This window comes from Colias philodice, chromosome 8 (assembly GCF_061535455.1).
Source record: "Colias philodice isolate Cphi_HAF_F1 chromosome 8, ilColPhil1 Martin Lab GWU primary, whole genome shotgun sequence".
Classification (NCBI taxonomy): Eukaryota; Metazoa; Arthropoda; class Insecta; order Lepidoptera; family Pieridae; genus Colias; species Colias philodice.
The window spans coordinates 2,433,269-2,458,187 of record NC_143093.1 but is presented as its reverse complement, the minus strand read 5'-3'; the positions used below and the strand labels follow the sequence as shown (position 1 = coordinate 2,458,187).

At 36.5% G+C, this 24,919-nt stretch overlaps 1 protein-coding gene across 2 annotated transcripts in view; it reads right to left on the bottom strand.

Annotated features, from left to right (window-relative positions):
• Positions 1-24,919, bottom strand: part of LOC149486352 (uncharacterized) — a 50,551-nt gene that overhangs the window by 9,080 nt on the left and 16,552 nt on the right. For both annotated transcript variants that reach the window (XM_089697681.1, XM_089697679.1), the window contains exons 3-12: positions 11,890-12,169; positions 11,177-11,244; positions 10,842-11,048; positions 10,489-10,619; positions 9,265-9,397; positions 8,489-8,604; positions 3,956-7,550; positions 3,695-3,830; positions 2,825-2,963; positions 202-2,513 (exon numbers count right to left, since the gene is read on the bottom strand). In XM_089697681.1, the coding sequence (XP_089553807.1) occupies positions 202-2,513; positions 2,825-2,963; positions 3,695-3,830; positions 3,956-7,550; positions 8,489-8,604; positions 9,265-9,397; positions 10,489-10,619; positions 10,842-11,048; positions 11,177-11,244; positions 11,890-12,169 (7,117 nt within the window). The remainder of the gene's footprint in view (positions 1-201; positions 2,514-2,824; positions 2,964-3,694; positions 3,831-3,955; positions 7,551-8,488; positions 8,605-9,264; positions 9,398-10,488; positions 10,620-10,841; positions 11,049-11,176; positions 11,245-11,889; positions 12,170-24,919) is intronic.

Here is a 24,919-nt window from a genome sequence, read left to right as displayed (position 1 = left end):
ATAACGTGGGTCCAAACCATGTTACACATTCTATATAACAAATAATTTGACTGAAAACGATTTTATTTGTCTTAAACCATGACTGTGAAATTTGTTAATTATGTAGGATCAGGACATGAAAACAGATATACTAGTCTATTTTAATTAACTGTAATGACACATTTTTACTCCTACATATTTTATAAACAAAAAATATCTTACCCGTGAATCTTATATCACTCAGGAGTGGCAGATACGAGTCTAGTTGACAAAATTTCTTTTCATTTTGTAAAAAATCCTCCGTCACCGTAGTAGCTTGACTCTCACCATCACCATTCACACCTTGTATATTCACGTATAATTCCGAATGATTTCCCTCAGGGCTCTTAGCTTCATTGGTTGTTAAATTCAAAGTCGATATCTCGCTACACATTTCTTTGTTCAAATCGTTATTACTTTCATTATCATCGACGTTACTTTCTAAGAGCTCTTCAAAGGGTTCGTTTAAAAAATTTACTGTTGCAAATACTTCATTGCTACCATTGCATTTAATACTATCTTCTTGTATAACCTCTTCTTGTTCATTCGTTTCAACAGGCTCGTTCGCAACTTTGTCGTTTTTTTCTTCTGAACCACTTGGAGATGTTAAAACATTTGATTTTGCACTATCATCTCTATTTTGTGTTGTTTCAGCGTTCATTCCATTTACTTTTGTTTCCAGTTTTGGACTAATATCAAAAGGTCTTGTTTCTCTTTCGTTTACGTGGGAATCGTAATACATTTTTCGATTTTCTTCTTTGTGAGAGTCAAAACTATTGCTCGAACTCATTCTTGCTAACAACGGACTTTCGGTGATGATGATAGAATGAGGTTGTTCATTTTCATCTTCCATATCTAGGTCCGTAATAAATATGTTCGATTGATAAGCTTCCATTTCTGGTGATTCCCTAAAACTTTTGAACGTTGGATTGATTATAACCGATGGTTCAGGTGGAATTTTGCTAGTCGATTGTTCTGGTATGTCACATGTTTTGTTTGCAAAGCTGTTAGCTGCGATCTCACTAGATCGCCTTTCACTTTTTAGTAGGAGGGAACTAGCGTCGATCAAAGATGATAAATCCTGCGGTCGATCTCTCACAGAGGTCTCAAAGTTCCGAAAATCCTCAGAGCCTACACCGCTCTCCATACTTTGACTTGACTTCTCCCTCGAATGGATATCCTGAGGTTTTGTAACAGCAGAATTTTCAAAATCTGAATAAGACATAGTCTTTTTCGAGACAGCAAGGCTGTCAGCGTTGCTATTTTTGCTAAATATTTTGCTATCACTTTCGAAAATGTCTGTACCTGAGTTTGTTGCACCTTCCTTGCTATTGTTGGATGATATGTCTTGCGGTCGGATTTCAACAGAGTGTAAAAATGATTGAAAATTAGTTAAGCTATTGACACTCATTTCGGAATCAATTTGATCTACTTTTGAGATTGGGATGTCGCAGGGAATCGCTTCTACATTATCTTTGTCGTTGTCTGTTTCTATTACTGGTGTACTTGTGACGGTATGCGCCATGTCTTTGAAATTAATGTTGGGACTATCATTCACTTCGACCGTCACGAGAGGATGTTCAATAACTAATGAATGTTCCATATCGCCGGATTGTTCATTGAAACAGTCGATCTCTACGCTATCCATCTTTTTAACGCTAGGCTTCCGAATTACCTGTGGACTTTCACAATCAATACTCTTATCTTCAATTTGCTGCGGTGGTGTAAAATTAACATCATCGGGCATAGGAGATCTTCTCACTAATTCTGGTTGAGGTAATTTCCATGTATCGTCAAAACCAGACGCTAGTTCTGTCGTACAATTAGAATAAGACGGCATTCCGGAAGCGAGCGTGCCATACGCTAGATCTTTAGTTTGTGTATTTTTTGTCGAATCGTTGAGCTCTGTATTGACTGAAGGCGTCGTGCCTGTCTTCATTTTCGTGTAAGTATAATTATCATTCGCTGTTATAGAATCGGGAGAGAAAGTCTCGCAAGCTTCTGATTTACTATCGTGAACAATGTACGTGGAGCAATGGCTTAGTTCTTTGTCATCTCCATTGTGAGTGAGAGTATCTTCGCTTTCGCTCTTTTCTGCATCTTGTTCGGGCTCAAAATCCAATGGTATATCGGGATCCATGGCTAGATCATCAAAGTTCTCTTCCACATTGTAAAGTGTATCGTTGGAACACCACGAATCTATGCTCGTTGCTTTTGACAAGCATTGTGTTTCAGAGGGTTTTGAAGACTTGGCATCAGTGGGGACGGTTGTTTTAGAAAGCGTTGACAATGCCGCATTCAAGTCTGAGTTATCAGGGGCAGATGTGTCTGTAATCGGACTTAGAAGAAATGGCGACACTTGCGATATTCTTTCACAGTTCGATTCTTTCTCTTCATCGTCTTTATTATAAGTTCGGTCGTTTATCGGTGACGTAACGTTTTCGGGAGCTTTCTTCAAAGGACTGGCGTTAAGGCTATCAGCACTCATTGTAACTCTGTAAATAATTAAAAATATACATAAAATAACAAACACGAAGAGCTGTTTTTCAAGTATTCTTGATATATTGTTCTGTATGTGCATGAGCGTGCGTGTGTTTCGTGCGTACGCATGTGTGTGCATATGCGTGTCTGCATGTATACTGTATGTGTATGAGCGCGTATGTTTGCGAATTGCGTGATTATTATCTGTACGTACGTAAGTGTGAACGACTACACTACACGTACAAGCGTAGGTGTACAGTGTACTCGTGTATATTTGAACGTGCATGCATGTGTAGTCTTTGTGTGTGTGTGTGTGTATACTCACGGCGGCAATGTATACGTCTTCGACCGATCCGAACACACAGTGTAAGTGGAGTGGTTCGGCGCGGACGGCGGCTCCGAGCCGACTGAACGAGCTGCTTCACCGCACGATGAGGATGACTCGGTTAGTACGGATAAGTTCCCTGGAATAGATAATTACGTATTAACATTGAGATATACATATGGAGAAGACACCGCCTACATCACTTATGTTCTGCTCAACATACGCCATATGGCGTAACTGCACGCTCATTTTTTATTTGTTTTAAAGTGAAAAGCATCAAATATGCCTTCGTGTGTGTTACGATATTGCACAAATAATACGGAAAAGTGCACAGGAATAACTTTCATCGGTAAGTACCTAACTAGATAATAATTTTTAAAACTTAGTAAGAGCAAAAAAATCATTTTGTTCGTGGTGTCTCCTCCATACGTAGTAATATTATCTCAATGCGTATTAAGTAAGTATTTTAATGTTATGCACCGCTGCTTACGACGTTCTCGTCGTGATGATTCTATTAGTTTTGACGTGTTCCCTAGAGTAGAGAATTATATGTTTGCTACATAATGTAACTGGTGCATGTATAATTTAAGCCTTTTTTAGAATAGAGGAGTTATGAACGATTGGTGTTTTCTCAAGAACCATGTAAATTATTATCAACAGATGTATAAAATTCATTTTTAAAATAGTATTTCTCTTTTAAATTATATTTTAATGTCTTATATTAAAAATTTTAATAGTGATTAAAATAATAGTGATTAAATTAAAAATTCGGAGGAAGAATTCCAAAACTTATTATTTTTCACTTCCATTATATTGAGAAATAAAATTTTTTTACTATTAAAGATAGTGAGAAATTAAAATGTTACTCACAAAGATCATCATTTTCATAAGCGGATAGCTGGCACTTAGTTTCCTCAGCGATGGGGCTGAGTGCACCGTACGTCACCAGCAGTTCGGGGGGAGGCGGTAACTCTGTCCACGAAGTTGCGGGTTCTATTCCTGCCACCTACAATACAATATATATAATTAAAACTTACAATGCATAATGTTATTGAATCTTTACCAAATCGATAGAAAAAGCAAATAAATCTAAATATTATGGTACGTTAAAAGTTAAGTTGTGCTACAAACCTGAGCTAATGGCAGTTTCAATTCCAATTCATTTCTTAGTTCCTTCATCCTTTCTTCATCAATGATGCTGTTTTCAGGCGCGTCTTCAACAGGCCCGCCGTTCCCCGCCAAATACGACTCTGGCAGTGCGTCGTTCGATCGAGGCATAGTTTCATCTAATACTGCTTCTTCCAACGGTCCAGAATATTCTATATTCATATTATTTTCATTCTCAGCCATGGCCAACTTGGCTGTCATTTGCATGTCTATTTCGTTCATATCGATATTCTGTATAGGTTCGTTCGCTTCGAGGTCTATATCGACTATATATGTTGGCTGAGACGTGGAGGCTAGAAAGTTGCCTGGAGAATTAGGTGGAGTCGATGGTGAAACACGCTTTTCTGTAGTCGACGTCTCATCGGTATTATTATCGGGCGATTCGTATGCAACTGGCTTCGATTCACTCGTAGATTGATCGTTGTATTGCATATCATCATGCAATAAATCGGGCACTTCGTTCAGAAAATTCCCATCGCGTAGTGGTGATGGAGTTTCGAGGTTTATTTCGCTAAAGTTCGATGAGAATGCCAATATTTCCTCTTTCGGTAAATCTACAAAGTCGATGCCCGATTTTAAACCTTTGTATAGTTCCAACGTGCAATTTTCAAACGGACCTAAAACTACGGAACTGTTCTCATCGTACGTGTCTGTGTGGTGACTTTTGGTTGGAGATTCAAATGGGCTCAAGCTTTCTGGAACGCTTTTCTGTTCTAGTTTCGTTAATGACACCCCTGGACCGTAATCTGGTATAGCAGGATCAACAAGTGTTTCATTATCTGGGACATTATCTGGGACATCATCTATGACATTTTCTACCGAACTATTGCTACCTAGAGGCGTACTCGAGCATACATTCTCATCTTTAAATTCATTCGCATCTTTAACTTCGACATCTCGACTGCTCAGAATCTTTTCCGAATGCAAAAAGACATCCATTTCTCTGATCACATTGGGGAGATCTAAATACACTGTTGATTCGTTTTTGCCACTTCCACCAGCAATCGATTCCATATTAGAAACTTCCATATAAGGTACGTCTGTAATATGTTCTTTATTATTGTCGTTAAATATTTCATTATTTGTATTACTCGATAGATCCATATAAACCGTACTTTCTGTAGACTCGCTCGGCACAATGCCATATACCGATTGCAAAGATTTATACTGAACAGTTGCTTGATCTTCTACACTTTCATCTAATTGGGAATCTGATAAAACTATTTCTCTACTAGTGTTTTGTACTATTTCAGGTGTATCAGGTTGAGATTTAATGAGATTTTCATGAGATTCAAGAGTATTATTTGTATCGATTGATGCACTATCACTTATTTGTACTAAATCAGGGAGCTCTGAAACATCTGCTACATTTTCTAAGTTTGTTTGTTTCACTTCTAATAATGGCTCACTTTCTACATTAAGTTGCTTTTCAATCAACTCTTTATTCGTGTTGGAACTTTGAAGAACAATATCTAATGGGGATGTTATTTGCGGTTTAATTTCATGATCAATGTCTTTGTTGGTATCACTAGGTATAACTTCGTGTTCTCTTTGTAATTTAGCGCTTTCACTTAAACTAATATTTTCAAATTCAACTAAGTTTACAGTTTGAGTACCAGGAACAGGCAATTCATAATTCAATTCCTTTTCTTTATTGCTATCAAATGTTTTTTCAAAATCCAAAGCAACATCACCTTCATTGTCAGTTACTGGTATACTTTGTGATTCTTTGTTGATGTTTACTTCACAAAGTTGTTTTTGATGTGCCTCTCTTTCTGCTATTAAAAATGCTTCGCTGTTTCCAAGAGAAACAGGAACTACTTTGTTATCTACAGAAAGATCGCTTGGACTATAGTGAAATATTTCGATAGCCGTATCGTCTGCTAAAGTCGGCTGACTAACATCGTCTGCTACTTTAGCTTCAAGAGATTCAACTTGATCAGGTATCATAATATGCTTATTTTCAGCAGTATCTGTATTATCAGACACAGAAACAACTGAATCCAAAGCTTCGATATGTATTCTTTCGTCTGATTTCAATGGTAAATGTTCGTGTTCTTCTGTGTTTTTGATGGAAACAATTCCTTCATCAATTACTACATCTTCCTTATGCATATCATTTGCTTCATTTTCAATATCATGTGTCTGTAAAACATTATATTCTAAATTATTAAAACCTTCACTTAATGCTGATGCTTCTGATTGTTCAATTTTACTATCACTTACGTAGAGAAGATCCTTACTGACTAGAGGAGTAACTAAAACGTTATCAATGTTTTTATCAGAACTATTATCCAGCATCGGTATTTCTTCACTTGCCTTGCATATACCTTGTTCTTCATTTGTTTCACTTATCGAAATAACTTCTTCTAACTTATCAATTCCTTCGCTTGACATTAAATCTACTGACTTAGTTTGTTCCGAAGTATCAGTCCTTACGTTAATATTACTATCGTGCGATGTACAGTCTTTTTCATTTCCCATTCCGTTACTTAAACTAGGTATTGTGGCTTCACATAATTCCTTCAGCTTAGGTACATTTATATCACTATCTTCTAACTTACTATCGTTTGGCAATTCATTATCGTGAGGCAAAGATTGTTTATTCTCATTAACTAAGCTAATATTTTGATCGTTTGTAGGAAATTCATTGAAGTTGGGGATGAAATCTTTAATTGGCGTTTCGGGCGTTATATTTTCTAGTGTGTACTGGCTGGTGCTATCGCTGTGACGTTCAAACGAGTGACTCAAAGTGCCTATAGTGTCACGGTCGACGTCATCTTCACATGTTTGGTTTTCCTCAGATTTAGAATCGAATCCCATTTCGAGAATATTCTGGAAATTTCTTATACCCGGTGATTTGACGAGACTCGTTTGCATCGGGTAGTCTTTCTTGCACTCCAAGCTCAAATTGTCCCTCGATGGACTGGCTTGGTGGCTCGACTCTGAACTCGACGTTTTTTCTGAATTCAATATATTATCCAGATTCTTAATGACGTCGCTCACGTCTTTGAAATAGCTGACATCATCTTGACTACCTTGGATTATGTCTTTTAACCACGGATCGACGGAGCTATCGGAGCGATCTTGCTCTTTTTCCTCCATGCTAATGTTACCTTGATGGCAATCCATGGCTGCCGCTTCGTTGTGCGTCAGGTAGATATTTCCAACGTCTTCAAAGGAGCCGTGGAGGTTGTTTAGACTGTCCGATTTAATTTGAACCGATAGCGGTTCTCTATCCGACATGATGCTACTGGATCGTGAAACTGCAGTATCGCCAACACTCATAGAATCTGGTAACGTGTGTGCGCTTTCGAATTCTGGGTCGGATCCGAATTGCGAGTCTGTAGACGTGGATGGAGCGTGTACTATGGCGACGTGCTCGTCTATTTTGGGAATGGTATTGGGTTTGAGTCTCTGCCAGCGCTCCTCGAAGTGCGAATCGTCTCTGTCGGTGCGCGAGTGTGTCGTGTGAAGGTGGTTTAGCAATGCGTGCACTTGAGCCGCTGTAGGCCGGTTTTCCGGTACTGGATTCCAGCAGAGTTGCATCACTTGGTATCTGCAATTGAAATATTAGTTACAACATACAATAATGAAACATTGAAGGTAATTCAAGTAAGTACAAGCAATTGGAGCATTCGTCGAAAATCAGAAACGTGCGAATATCTATACAATCAAAATGTCTACAACAGTAATACAGTATTACTTTTCATCAACATCAGCAACTCTTTTTTTGCAGCATCGTTGTAGTTTTCACCAAGATAGGTTACACCCATTTAAAAAACAGCCGGAATAAAATCCACGCTGTATATAACACAGGTGTGTTATACAGGATGTCCCACTGTTGGTATACTAAGCTCAAAGGAGGTTATAGTTTTGCATACGCTGAGTACGTAAAAAATAATTAAAAAATTCCAGACGCATTTTTTTTTCAAATAGATGAATCCTTAAAACGCTATGTGTACACCCATAACAAGCGAGCCGCCCAACTTTGCCCCCAGCACGTGAGCTATCGTTTAAGATTATGTTTTCATAGATAAAATGCTCATATTAGAGAAGCGGTATATGCCGGCTGCGCGAAGCTAGAGAAGAAAACATGGATTTTCAGGAAAAATTTAGCAAAAAATTTTGGACGTATTTTTTTTTTAAGTATTTTATACGTGATCAGTGTATGCAAAACTACAAGTTCCTTCGCGCTTAGTATACCAATAGTGGGACACCCTGTATAAGGGAATTATATACAGATGTATTATATACAGGTGTATATAATACATCTGTATACATATAATTCCCTTGTATATAATCCAACCTATATACAAAACACCCGTACACAATCCACCCTGTACATTGTTATGTACAGGATGGATTGTTATGTACAGGGTGGATTGTTAGGTATGTACATTGTTATGTACAGGGTGGATTGTTATGTATGTACATTGTTATGTACAGGGTGGATTGTGTAGGGGTGTTCCCTGTATAATCCCCCTGTATACTCACAGATGCGCCCTGTACGGGCACGGCAGGTGCGGCGGCGGCGGACGGCGCGGCGGCGGCGCGCCCCACGCGCACACCTCCCACACCACGCACCCGAGCGACCACACCTCGCTCGCACCCTGCAAACGATAGTGCACTTTAGTATAAAGGATATAAGTGCTATTTTGGTTTGGCACATTACGCGGCCGAGCGACCGAATCTCGCTCGCCGCCTGCAAACGACAGTGCACTTTGGCTTGACCGACGATACAACCAAGCGAGTATACATCATTCGCCGCCTGCAAGCGATATTGAACTTTAGTGAAATTGTACTTAGTATTATTTTGGCTTGGCCCTCTGCAACCGAGCGACCTCATCTAGCTCGCCGCCTGCAGACGATATAAGACTTTAATGTTACTGAAATAAGTGCTATTTGAGCGTGGCTAACTACGCAGCCATCAAGCAAGCGATAACAGACTTTAATATTTTAGAAAAAGTACTCCTTTGGTATGCCCGACCATACAAACAAGCGAGTATACCTCGCTTGCCTTCTGCAAGCGATATACGACTTTAGCGACAAGCTTATAAGAACTATATTAACGACAACACCTCGCTCGCCTGCAAGCGATATGAAACTTTTCTTTTGGCTTGGTCTACAACGGCACTTATCGACCATCCGGCACATTTTAAAACACACACTAGCCTCTAACAATAAGAACTACATTATTAATCTTATATCTGAAACCACACATTTTTAGCTGTTAAAACAAACATTTATATACATAAAACAAATAAAATTACCGTGTGCACAGGCGGGTGCCTTTCCAACTCGGGCGCGGTGCATTGGTGCGCGGGTTCACGCTCACTGTACTGGCCCAGTACAGCACGCACCGTCTCCGTGCCACGTACTAACACTGTACCGCTCCATAGTGTCCTGCAATATTGTCAAAATTGTCAATAATTTTTTTTCACATCGAAAATAATGGAAAATAATTTGGAAAATCCAAAAGTGCACGCCTTATAATTTTTTTTAAATAAATATTTATTAATTATTATTTTTGTTTATTTAATAACAATTAAACCACATCGAATCAGACCCTGAAAAATGAAAGGGTTCTATTCCTGAGCATACTCAAGCGTAAGAGAAAAAAAAAGACTCGATTAGTAAAGTATTTCGGTCGCTATCGTGTTAACAAGAAAAAGGATCCGCACATACAGACACACGGACGTCCAAGACAGAACTTTTTTAAACTGTTTTTTAACTAGTTTAAATAACAAAAATGACATCAAAAATATCATGAACGTTAAAAATAGTGTTTTTTCTTAATATGTGTGTGTATGTATTATCTTACAAGTGCAATGTATGATACATAAAGACATTTTAAGTTTGAAAAATCAGATGTTTTGCGCGAAGTGACAGTAGTACCCACCTCAACGCTTCGCTTATGAGGCGTACAATATTTTTGACTTGACAACGTCTTATAATTCGACAGCGCCGGCTGCACGCACGAAAAAACATGACTCATGCGGCGTTACCTCGCTCTGAGGCGTTCCATGTAAGGCTTGAAGTGCAAGCGAGAGCGCGGAATAAACGACAAGGCAGCACAATCGGACGTTGTCACGTTCAACTTTAGTCAGTAAACCGACTTTACAGACAACCAATTTTTTACACATCGAAAGTAATGGAAAATATTTTTTTTGTTTAGTTGTAACTCTTAACCCACCGACTAACTGGACTTCGACCAATAAAAAAAGACTTAATGACGAAGGGCCTGACGCCTGAAGCTGCAAAGGGCAGAACAATGTGGATGTGCCGACCCCAAATAAATGGGATAAGGGAAGGGAGATGATGATGAGTTTTAACTCTTAAATTAGTTTACGTTTAGAAAGAGTTATCTAACGAGTAACGATCAACGGATTTTTTTTTGGTTTCGAGATGGCAAGTCAAGAAAGGCCAAGAAAAAAATATAGACAGTTTCAAAATCTTGGACATGTCCTTAAAATAGCTAACAGTTAAAATCTTACCCATAAAGGAATCCTCTAGAATGCAAATGCGCCAACCCCGCGCTGACGTCACACATAAGTTGCAGAGGCACTCCGCTCTCGTTCAGTATCGCCATTTTGGGACGGTTCATCTCTAGGTATTGTTGAAGATCCTGCAATTTTGAAATAGTATACTTCAATAATGAGAAATTTTTAAATTTTCTCCCCATTGTAAATTGGGCTTTAAAAATTGGCTGCACTTTTCTATTTGAATAGTGATCATAGAAATCAACCCTGCTAGTAAATGTCGGGTAGACCATAGACAAAAAAAATATAGACCAAAAATTCACACAATTTTTGACTATGGTTCCACTATTTATTGCAGATAAACTTACCATAGAGCACAGCTCGAACATCAGCAGCCAAGGGTCCTCCGTGAGACACTTGGCTATAAAAGGCAGAACATTCTCATGACTTATATCGCGGTACATCCTGGCTTCATCAAGGAACCGCGCCTTATCTTCCAAACTTGCGTTTTGGTTCAATATCTTCACTGCTACTGTTGTTGATGAGGGACCATCTTCTACTTCGCCTTCGACCACCTGAAGGTTGTGGTAAAGTATTATTTAAGCATTATGTCAGAAATGGACAAAGCTTTTTCTATTCTCACCGAGAAGAATATAAAATTAACTATTATTTTAACAAACATCCTAAAACTAAATACACTCACCCTGCCAAACCATCCTCTGCCTATTTCTCGAAGGTACTGCAGCTGACTCCTCGGAAAGTCCTCCCCACCTACAAGATATGAACATGAATCGTGAATAAATGAATATAAAACTGTCGCAGTTGCGGGATAACAATACGAATTATTTAGTCGACCGCTTATAGAAAGCCTATTCAAGTCAAAAGCCTGGTCTAGACCGGCGTTGCGAAGTTTTCTCGGTACAATAAGGTGAAATTTATTACACGTCGTTGAATATTGTTGAATAGTCGTATAATCATCTTTATAGGAATTGCTTATGTATTTTACAACAACTGCCATTTCTACAATAAATCGACGACGGTAATTTTCTTTACGACAGTTTAAGGGACTATTATGTGTTGTTTCTGCAAAATCTATTAAAATCTTTATATCAATCTATACGTACATATGAAGACCTGCCTGCATAAAACTCGCCTGCAAGCAAATTGTTCTCACGTTTAAAACTACGAACTCACAATAAAATTTAGCACATGAAATATGATACTTTATCACATCACCTAATTTGTAATCACAATTTAAACTTGAAACAGCACCTTCAGTTCCTAAGAACAATATCCCGTTCTCTTCTGTACTTAACTGTAACCGTAACACTACAATTGCAATGGAATATACCTACATCTCTCTCTCCTGTACTTTACTGTAACTTTAATACTGCATTTTAAACAAGTTCTACTCACCGAACCAATCAGCGCATCTTTCCAACGGGTCTAGGACACGTATCTCTGACGGTAGCGGCTCGAACTCCACCACGGAGTCCCGCACTCGGTTCCGCTCCTCATTCTCACTTATGATATACGCCGCTGCGTTGTTGTTCGCTATATTTTGCATTTCGCGCATCGAGATAGGCCCGTTGTTATTGTCCTCGCTGATGTTGTTGTTGACCGGCTCGGAGAAGCCCGAGTCGGGCGGCTGCGAGCGGCGCGCATCGTGCAGGTGCGTTGCGCTCGCTGTGAATAGCTGTTGAGGGATTATCGCCTTTAATACAAGGGAATAAAGAGCAAATTACAATGTTATGGATGTGTGATGGTTTTCGATGATTGGCTTGGTGATGTCTAAGATGTGCCAATGCACATAATATAGCAAATGGTGATGATGAATAAAACAGAATGAGGCACGAATACAACATAATGATGCGGTTTCAAGCTATTACAATAAATATCAAATTGTGGATGCGATTTTCAGTATTATTGCGATCTAGTCTCGTCTGATTTAAAAAATATTTTGAAATCAAAAACATTTTAAAAAATATTCCGTGAATAATCCAAATTATTCTATACATAAAATAGCATTTTAACACTGCGTGAAAAGATAAATATACCCCAATAACTTAATTATAGACCAGACGATCATAATTCGAGTGCTAAATATAAAAAAGTACGTAAAATAGTATACCTACGCAAGCGAAGCCTTTAAAGTACCTACTCTTAGTACGATTGCAAAAATTACATCTTGTAGTGGCTATTACGAAGCACCGAGCTGTTAACAAGTCTGCGAGTCTACCACCTGCATAACTTTATACAGTATTTCAGATTGATTTTTATTTTGTTCTGAATTTCATAATTTCTATGGTTCTTACGATATGATTTGAGTGAACAGATTGACGAAACGATGATGAAGGTATGGATATGGCTAGCTCATGCATGATCCGAATTATATGTATGGCGTAATGTGAAAAAGCATAAAAAGAAAAATTCGAGTAGAGTTTATTACAATCAATAATTTATAGGTAAGTATTAGGTTTAACAGGATGATATAGTTTACTTTAGTATAAAATGATTCAGAATTAAAAACCCGTTATAAAACACGGTTTTAATTACAAAGTTAAAGAAATATATATCTCTTATCAATTAACATTAATAGAAAAAAACCTGTATAAAAACAGCAATACGTCTGCGAATTAATCAGCATACGGATTCTCATTAACGATTATGACTCACAAAGACAATCATTCAGGTAGGTATTTCCTTTTTAAACAAACTGCTCAATAAAAAACTGAATAAACCATTGATAAACATCCATCAGTGTAGCGTAACGATTCGTGAATAGCGGCTTTAGTGAACATGAAAGAAACGCAAAATAAAAAAAGAGCGTGTGTACCGAGCACACGTGTCAGAAGTGAAACTTCTTTGGCAAGATTCAAAGATACCAAAATCATCGCAGTATCCATGACGTGACGGATTGCCATGACGCGACCTTGAAATTTTACTCTCGACGCGCCTGAAGAAGTTTCACTTCAAAAAGAGATGAAGCAACAACATCTATGGAAAGGTTACAAATACATCCATATAGAGCTACCTGGTTGTCTGTTCCTTCGTTCGGCTGGAGACAAGAAAATATGAATAAATATTAAATATCATTCATGTGACGTGATCACTTATCTAGACACGTGTATCACAGCATAACGTCAATATTTTACAACATAGTACATAGTGGGACATAATAGCTTATTAAAATACATATAATTATATGTAGCCTTGGAAAATATTACAGCATCGATTTTTTATATGTACCGAATGAGATAAATCTTCTGTAACTTTTGTATATATCAAATAGTATTGTGTATAATAAATATATTTATGGATTTTATCTGTGGCAGGAAAAAGAAGGATGGCCTGACTGTTAAACCCTGCCGCCGAAGGTCTCTCCCTCATGCAGAAAAACTGCAGAGAGGGGTGCGCAAATGCATTTCCCAACGTTTAAAAAAAAAGAATAAACTTATTACACTAAAACTGACAAAACATTCCATTCAATGAGGTGTATAATAAATGATCTCAATGCAAACTTAACAAACTTAAGTATAAACAATAAACATATTGTATTGTATTCGCTAGGTTGTGTCCCAATGCTAGACAAAGGCATCCCCAAGGCACTTCCATGAATCGTGAACATAATATATAAACATATATAGAGAAGCTACCAAAATATTTCCTCACTAAAGAATCAAAAATCGAATCCTCAAGCTCGATATCAATTTCATCAATTAATTAATGAACAGACACACGGGGTCAAAAACCTTTCCTTCATTACTATCATACTAAATAGTAAACCGTCTCATCAACTATTTTATTTGTGGCTGTTTCGCTTATTCAAAATGAATAAAATTACCTCGTGAAGCTAATTCAATAAAGTCGTAAAAAATATTTTTAATTTCAGTATAATGAATTCAGAAATCCTGCCGGTTAATCCTCCTCCCATTGACCTAATTTAATAAACCTCAATTTTTGTATATGCCAATATTAAATTCATTTCTATGGTAGAATTTTGATTTTACCTCTATACCTACGTGAAAAAAAGATAAACCGCACCTTTTGAAATAAAAAAGTTCTATATTAGTGAAAAAAAAATAGACAAACTGCGCCTTTAGAAATAACACCGATACAAGGTTCGATAAAACTGAGTCATGTATCAAATTGGCTAAATGAAAATGGCAGTTTTCAGCGCTCCGAAGCCATTAGTTACCGCACCCAGTGTCGGCGCGACCATCCCCGTTCATTGAACACTACATGATATATTGAAAACTTTTTGCTCCTGTGAAAAATTAGCTTCTCATACATCATTGCCCAAAAAAGTTATGTCTTTAGTTTTACGTACGTATGGGAGATTCTATGATATGCAATCATATTTCTTAATAAAATATTTGAATACTTTATTGAAGTGAAACTTCTTTATCGGGGTTGGAAAAAAATTTAGTGAAACATTTTTACGTTACGCGTGACATTTTTCCGTTACGCGCCATCTTTTTCTTATCCCTACCACGCGTGATTCGACGTATTTCTGTAAAGTTGCATGTAGTAAATTATTTTTTTGAAAATTAAGGTCATAAAGAAGTTACACTTCTTACGTGTGTACACTAGTACACGCACACATTTTTTTATATTTACAAATCATGTTGCATCTATCTGCGTAGAAATCTTATAGTACATCATTATTAAAGCTTCTTAGTTCTTATATTATTGTGTATCTTAACTCTTAAGGCAATACGTTGTTAGTTTAAAATATCTCGACGTATATTTACAAGGACATCATTTGCGCAAATGCCTACATAACATACAAGAGTATGCTTTATTTCACAAAAAGTGAGCATTTTAAAATTTAATGGGCTATGTTTAGTTTTTCTATTAAAGCTGAATAAAAATTGTAGATTTTGTGGATAAACCAACAAGTCAATTACACGGTATATCTACCGTGCGAACGGGGACATAATTAACATGTATTGCAAGCGTTTATGTAATACTAATAGCTATATACTAAGACGTAGTCTTATGAATATTAAATGATAAAAAAACCTCAATGTAACATAGTCTATTGTCTATCGTAGTACTGTTGGATTCAATGAAGAAGTTACCTACGTATACATTTCAGTAAAATATAGCACATAGTTCTAAAGTATTGCTGTTGAAGTGTAGTCGTTTTGTTTTAAATTGATCAAACGCTTGTCAAAGATAGATGAGTTATTTCGAATTTCGATTAACCGGACGGACTGTATCATGAATATTCCATTCGTATTTCCTGCACAAAATACTTAACTACACAAATATTTACAAACATCGTTGTCATACAACACTAAACCATCTAAACGGAGCATTGTGTGTAAACAGTTACACAATCGAACAAAAAATCAGCACGCCCATACATACCTACATACATACATGCGTATTGTGAACCCGTGCGTTGTGACGACAGTTCAACAATGGAGCGAATCTTACGACAACAACAATGAGAATTAATCGATGTATTCGACGAAATAAACTGCAAATAAAGGGCATTGAAACTTTCTGGCATATCGACCCGCCGCCATTTTGATTTTTTTTCAAAATCTCGGCGCACGATTAAAGTGGTATGTATGGATAGAGGACACATAGACGAACAAAAAATGTCTCATAACATAGTACCCTAAAGCGTCACATTACCGAGATATTTGGAGGTAAATATTCACTTATGAGTACAACGACAAACACTAAAAATAGACTTATTACGTGTCTATATGCATAATATTATCTCCAAATAATCACTCCCAGGTAGATTTTTATTATTACAGGAAGAAAGTAGGTATTCATTATATTACTTACATAAAAAATATATGTAAGTAATATATCTATGTAATAAATAAATATTTTTATGTAATGAATGTACCTACTTTCTTCCAATAAACTGTTAATAATAAAAATCTACCCGGGAGATTATTTGGAGATAATATTATGCATATAGACACGTAATAAGTCTATTTTTAGTGTTTGTCGTTGTACTCATAAGTGAATATTTACCTCCAAATATCTCGGTAATGTGACACTTTAGGGTACTATGTTATGAGACATTTTTTGTTCGTCTATGTGTCCTCTATCCATACATACCACTTTAATCGTGCGCCGCGATTTTGAAAAAAAATCAAAATGGCGGCGGGTCGATATGCCAGCGTCCATACAAAAAGTTTCAAACCCCTTTTTTTTTGTTTGGTAATAGCAATTGCATCGACCCCATTTCATAGTCTGAATCTATCTAGCGCACTTGAAAATTTGTTAATGTTCAAATACCCTCAGATCGAAAAAAATAAATATCATTATTTTTTCTTGCACGATTGATTTCATGTTCGTACTGCACGTACAGTCTTTTCATTTAATACCTATTTCCAAAACCCAATAAGAAATTATGTAGAAAAAATTAAAAAACCCTGTTTCACACAAAAATACATTTTTTCACAACAGAGTCATCATGTATGATTGATAATGATGCTGTGTATTAGAGGAATTCAGGTGAATTGCCAACTAATAATAAATTACGTACTTCCTCGAACCGCAGAAAAAACTGTTCACGTCATTCTAGGCACTATAGATAGGGCTGTATTATGTCTATTCATTCAACACTTTTAGAACTTCTTTTTTCTTATATGCAAAGTATGTACGATAATTTTGAGTTAATATAAATAATTACTCAATTTCCAAGATCCCAATAATTATAATAGGCAAATGCTAAAGAAGTATGAAGCTAAGCCAGATGTCCTTTGTCAACCTTTTTAATTTCATAGGGTTCAACTTTTTCTCATCTTCCCTTTTCATCATGACAAAATTATATAATATAATCGATCGTTGTTACCTTAGTTAGAATAGCCGTTATTGAGCACTACACTACGGTATTTTTGTAGACATAATAAAAACCTAATAAAGTTTTCCTAAAGTATGTCTGGTACATAATAGCACGATAAAAAGAACGCAAAAATTTTTAGTGCGACAAACCAACCCTAATAGCAAAAACGTCTTACAGGAAAAATGTATTTAAAAAATACTTACTACATATTTCATCGATATGTGTCTACGTACATTACTTGTATACCTAAAGTTGGGACATACCGAAGAAAGAATTTGGCGTCACATCCGTTCGTGGTACATAAATTTTGTGCAATAATCCTAAAGTCCTCAACTAAGCTACTACACTGAAACTTGGTTAAGTACTACATATAACAAGAACCTACTACGTTAAGGAACTTACCTTACATTAACCAAGCTAAGGATTTAGGATAAGCAACAAGAAAGATGGCATTGGTAAGTGCGATTCATTTCAATGAAGAATCAAAAATTTCATATCTTCATACTCCTCTACAATGGCATTATATGGAAGACTTTTGTAGAAATTCTATAGCAGGTAATCGAGCAAAACGAGTCAAAAATTGCACTCCCCGTTCAATAAGATACACGTGAACACCGATCGAAAATAGAATCGATATTAAAGATATTGTTTTCGTGCCAAAATAATTCGAATAGCTATGTGGACATTGACGCGGTTTCTGAATTTTACGTGTCGACCACAAGACAGTGAGATACCTCATACCTATACAATTAATATCGCGATATGTAACAGAAACAATAACTTAATGGAATGGAAACAATTACAAAGCATATAGAAGGTTTCACGGCAAATTCATTATCATCAGTCAATTAATTTTCAGCATTGTTATGGAAGACTTAAAAATGAACATTGTTAAAACTTTAATCGTAAGTCATAATCAATTAAATGAGCTATAATATTTAAACCACTCACTTTTGAAAATCTTTTTGGGTTAAGTAAGAACAAAATAACAATAAAACAGTATCCCAGCACCCATCATGACCACGATGGGTCGTCATGAGATAAAGGCTTAAAAATACTCAATTAAAGTCCTGTCAAGTGCAGCAAAGCTTTTTAGCCGCGCAACAAACTAGTTTTGCATCCCTAATGAACCCTCGTCGTAATGTTAACATTTTGTTTCATAGCAAAATGTTAATTATAATAAATTGCAGTTTTTTTAATAAATAAAATATCTTATTCCATTTCAATGAAACCCATCTTGGCATTATTCATAAGGTATAAGGATTCATATGGTCTAAATATCTTCTCTTTTGGCTGATTAAACCGACCATTCACTTCTTCTCGATGTCTCACATTGTTCATAAATAAAAATAGCGGAATTTTCTAGACGCTCACGCTTTTGGACATTATTCAATTACCCACAAATGGGATCGGCAGACAATACGCGCGATGGCTTGTGACATTGCCTCGTCCTTCCCAAGTTCCGTTCCCACGCTTCAGTAATTGGATTTCAATAATGAAATGTACAAGTACCGTGCCAGAACGGCGTAGATAGAAATCAGCGAGTTCACAATTTTACCTTCGCATATGGCCTATTAAAGCCTAATGTTCAATTGGATTGTAAATGTTAAAAATATGTAATGACGATTCGAAAGTGCTTCTAAAAGAAGTCTAATTGAATAAATAAATGTTTTAGTTTGAGTTGAGTTTGATATGTTTGCTTTAAAACTGAGCGTTCATAACTTCATACGTAATACGCAAAACCCTGTAAAGTATATTAAACGACGAGCCCACCCTGCTAAGCAATTAATTTATGACTCGTTCGGGGAAGCGCCACACCTAATCTTTTTTGATACACTTAAAACGAAATGCTACTATTATTGATAAAGAAATGTGTATGAATCGCTGCCACTACGTCGTAATTAAAATCTTATTATTCAAAGCATGCAAGTGTTTAATTAGTAACGCCACAACAATAAGTAATTCATAACATGTTGACTCGAATTAATAAGAGTACTGTAGTTTCAAGGGGAGCACGTGCGCGCGTAGTCTGTAATTACTGCCTAGTGGTCTAACGTGTGTAGGTTGGTACAGTGAGTCACCGCTAACCGGCTGATGCGCTCGCGCAGCCGCGCAGTATCATCTAAGGTTACTTGAGCAAAAACGTCAACAATACATTTTGTACTCATGGGCTGGAAAAACAATGGATTTTGTAGAGAATGTGAAGTCCTTTTGGACATGGTCACAGACAAAATAGCTGAACGCTGCCTAATTACATGACAGTAGTTATATATGTACACAATATACATACATATTCTGTAAATTAAAATTGTGAGGATTTTAATAATAATATGCTATCATACGTATATAAGTAATGACGTTTGCTGTATACAAACTGATAATAAGATGTAGTTATTACATGAATAATTCTGAGACAACAAATGAAGATTTGTTTACTTGTTCGTTTATACTATGAATTATTTTTTGTCCTGATAAATCATATACGTAGCACAAGGCAATGCACGTATCATAGCCGAGGTCAGAATTCTGCAACTTTACAATCCTTTTTGACATCTCCCAATTAATAATAAATTTTAACATGGGCTTTAGCAGACCACTTCTCGACTTCACCAGATTAAAACAGCAGTGATTGTCACAGTAAACCAATTTTACGACTATTTGTGGATCATATGGATATGATTAATCGAATGCGTAGTAATAAAAGGGTTCCTTGCTGCGTTTTATTACAACAATCAAGGAGATACGTTCAAGAATCATCTCAATATTGCCGCTGACACGATGCGGGTGCAGGATATGAGCGCGACGAGAGACAACTATTTATAAACACGCCTTATCTCGATGACTAAGCGCACTTTAATTTGTACTAGTTAATAAACAAAGGTACGTGTCTTTACGCATCTGTATTTGTATAAACAACGATATTTACAAATGAGATACATATTACGTACTATAATAAGATACTGTTAATGGACAATATTCATATTGTTTGTGTAAACATGTAGATTATCTGTGAAGATTTAAAATTGGTTATTGAACCACTATTGAATAGAGAAGAACCGCAACAATATAGTATACGACGACATGTTTATATCATACTAGATTTAGCATAATACATATGGGAGAAAAAGGTTTAAGCGCCACTTCTCTAAAAAGATGTATAATGCCGGGTCCAGACTGGTGAAACGTAACATGCAATGAAAGAATTCACCGTCCACATTGCTGCAATGTATCATGAAAGGTAACACACTTTGTAACAATTTCTCATAGTTTGGACGTCTTGCGCGCGCGAATTGTGCATTACACGCGCATGCTACGAGCATTACAAGCCGCGCGCGGAGCGATCCGAAATTTGTCGGTTTTTCGACGAACACAAAGGGGCAAGGAACACGACTACGGGAGGTTCGTAGTGAATGCGCGTTATGAGCGCGCTATGCGTCCACACCAGCAGCGAACATGCAATGAAAGGCAGAATGTTACATTGCATGTTACGTTTCACCAGTCTGGACCCGGCATAAGAGTAGTAAGAATACATAATACGATTTACCACACTAACATTGGCTTCGCATCACGCCGTATTTCCTTTTCCTTTCCAGTGTTTGCTAAATTGAATTTACTGAACTATACAAGTCGGTATTTACTCAAACATGTTAGTTTACGTAGTAATATGCAAACCTTATTCAATACAACAAGTCTACAATACACCTTTAATGACATAAGCACAAATGAGCAAACAACGTGTGCTAAATGAACCAATTTGTTCGTCGAATTAGCAACCATCTTGTTCAGAGTGACGTCACTGATAGGAAAATACTTTCCCGTGATCGCGATGCAATATTGTATAAATTATAAACAGTAAACGTAGGAAGTCCGTCTCACATGGTGCTTAATTGTTAAATGGAACGGAACGCTCAATGAAAGCAGGGCGAATGTGACGTGATTCAATATTGGATAACAGATGCAATATAAGAGTAAAGAGAGGTAAACAGCTGGAGCCCAGTGTTTTTCGTTGTTTGTGAAGTTTAAAAGGTACATGTGTGTGCAACGACAGATCGCGATTACAAAAACAACATGAAAGAAAACAAAACAACGAAAAGATCCAATGCATGGTCAGCTGGTGAATTATTGTTTCGTTCCGTTTATAGGAATCTTACAATGAATTCAGAATATTTTTATAAAAAGCCTTTTGCATCTAATGACTCAAAATATAAAAAAAATAACTTCTTATAATCTTTATGAGAATGATAAGAATTTGCCGTATACGCTATTTGATTTCTTAATCTCGGGGAAATATTTCAATGGCATAGGTTGCTTTCAACACAACTATAAAATCTTTCATATATCGCTCATTTCAACATCAGATGACCGCCACGGCTCAAATGTCAAGACCAATCAATACAGTGTCGATAATCTTTTCATAGCCACTGCCTGATTTAGATTCGAAATATTTCTGAACATTGTATTTCTATTTAGAAGAAAAGTTGCAGGAGTCGAATAGTCAACAGGCAACAACTGTTCAAAATACAACATCAACATGATCCTCATCTCACTTAACATAATGTACAAATATGACTCGATCAATAAAAATGTTTTGCAAAACAATCAAGGGAAAGCAACAGGAAAACCATCTTAATCCACAAAATTTTCCTACTTCTTCGAAACTCCAACCTCCGCACTTAATCGACAAACAATAAAGGGTAACAAGTGTACAAAATCCAACCTTTCTAAAAAATCTGTGACCTACCCCAAGGCCGTTTATATTAGCTTATCTGCTGATTCATCCGCTGTCAAGGCGTTCCTACTATCTGTGCTACGATACTCAAATTACGTTGATCGATCCACAAGGCCACTCTTTGATCTCATGATTTATTCACTAGTGCAATTTTTAGACCCATTAGTCATTGGATTACGACGTTGATGGATCTTAATTCCGAGTACTACTTCATAAATACTCAATGCTGTTTATTATCTCATTTATTTATGTTTCGTTTTAGAGTTCCTTCATAGAGTAATTTTATTTTCGACCATTCATGTCATCCCAACGTTCTGTATAATTTAAATTGCCTTTTACTTTTCTGCATTCAAACCTTTAAATCCGAAGAAACGAAAGGGACTTGTTGAAATAACTCGGCTCTATATCAATCCATTTAAATTTTATAGAAAAGGGTTTGCGCGTTAAACAATGTACAGGGCACCTATTCGTGAACATTTCGAGCGTACCTACTCCACATCCCCGAACCGGCGTCAACTTTTCTAATGTTTTGAGAGTTCACTGCTAGGTCAACAAGCCCGCATTCTGCCCGTGCATTACTCGGAGTAGTAATACGGGAGGTACAAAGCGATGAGAAGGGCACGTAGCTGGGGGCAGGGGTTGCCACCCGCGCGTGGAAAACAAAAAGGAAATGTAAAACGCGTTTCGCAATTCATATTTTTAGTCGTGTCCTAGTGCTTACATAATGTTGTAGACAAAACGAATCCTGGAAGTTCACGATGACTTTTTAATTATTTTCACAGCTCTGGATTGATCCCGAGCTATTCATTAAATAAAGCAAATCATATTTTTAATTAATACTGCTGTTTACACAAACAGAAATTGTATAACATTTCAAAGTGACTACTTTGAAATGTTAGTTTCCTTGGCATTTCTTATATTAACAAACTTTACCTGTTTCTCATATCTCTTCTACATTTCCGCGTAAATAATGTTTACGAATAAAAAAGTTCGCATACATTTCATCCGAACTGTGGCAATCCTAGCTAGGATCGTTCGTTTCGGGCACCCTGCCAAGCCGAAGCGCCACTGCGCCCACTGCATCGTCTGTCAGCGCCACAATAAATCTGCGCTCGTAAAATCTCTATTATCCCACCGCTAAGACATAATTTCGCATATCATCCGGCAGAACGGGAAATAGCCGGCGTGAATGTCTCGTGCGTAGTCTAGGGTTTTTAATGTGAAGTATCTCAAAGTCCAACGGGAAAGAATTCGCGAGGTGCTGTTATTTTTTTATGCCTGCGTCTAAGTACTTTATCGTGTTGTTGACACGCACAACGGATACGACGTTTTAATTTGAAATAAAATATTCATCTACTTATACTAGGTGATTCATTATAAGATACGTTCGTTTAAACCTTAAAACCCTTACCTAAAACTTAAAACTCCTTAAGGTTGATGTTCCGACCGTCCCTCCATACATTTTTGATTACCTCTAAACACTTAACACAGACACTATTTCTTTAAAACTAATCATTTTATCACTTCTCTATAATGAAATGTGTGCGCGTTCGACCTTTTTAATCAATAATTTACAATATTTACTTAGAAAAACAACAGTAAAATACCGGAAAAATTTGACACTTCTACAGTAGTGTGCGTGACTTTTGCCAAGCGAAACACGACATAAAGCACGACATCTAGCGCATAGACTATATACTTATTACAGATCTAGCGCGTCAATGTCTAAACGAAAGGCGATGTTTAGACATTGACGCGCTAGATGTCGTGCATTCGCGTTCGTTATCTTATGCATAATGAGCATAATTCTAATAAATCAAAGTTCTGTGTAAAAATTGAGTAATTTCATTTCCAATCGTTCAAAGAAAATAACAATAAAATAAAATAAAACTAATGACCTTAGAAACTATGTTTTTTTTTATTTATTACTCATTATTGTTCGTCCGTCGTAGGTCTGTAAACTGTATTGTACACTGAAGGTAAATGGTACTGTAGGTACTTTAGTTCGGCGTCGTCGCTCGTCGGCTTGATATAAAATTACATTCTTGATTTCATTGACACGCGCTATGATTTGCGCGCGGAATTTCTTGTGTTGTGAATTTATTTTTGTATGCTATGCATTTTAATTGATTCAAATTGCAATGTTTCTCTAGTATGCATTTGAGACTATATTGTAAATTGTAATAATTGATCGTGGGTATAGTAATTAATTATTCTAATAACGCAATTAGTAATATATGTATTTTCGGTGGGATTCAAAACAAAAAATTGGCCCGTGATTTTTATGAAATTTCACCACATTGCAAATCACATCAATCATAGTTCATACACATGTATGACGAAAGTGATTAGTATTGTGGCTAACATTGACTCATCAGTTCATCACTGAAACCAGTGATAAATCAGTACCTATATCATATTGTGTTTGAATATTTTTAAACAATGATATAAGTATACAATTATTATAAATCGGTAAACTATCAAAGTAACCACAAACTTGCAAACATTGGTAAAATGTCCAGTAGTTTATGAGCCTATTCATTACAATCAAACAAACAAACAAAGTTTTCCTCTTTATAATATTAGTGTAGACAAACACTATGAATACGATCACGAATGCAAATTCGGGGATTTTCTAATTATTGCTAAATAATAATTGAATTCGTTTTGAAATACTCTATAATTTTTAGTGTATAAATAGACATTTATAATGTGGTGCTCATTTTTTTTGTACTGCTAACGCTATTGTAGGTACCTATTTTCGTTGTTTTATTTCAAGTGAACACGGCCATACAATTTTGTCACGAGCCGCCTATTAGTCCATTGAATGAGTCCCTCCAAGGGGGGTCTAGAGTGCGTGAGTTAGTAACGTAAGATGTTTCTTCGGAAACATGTCA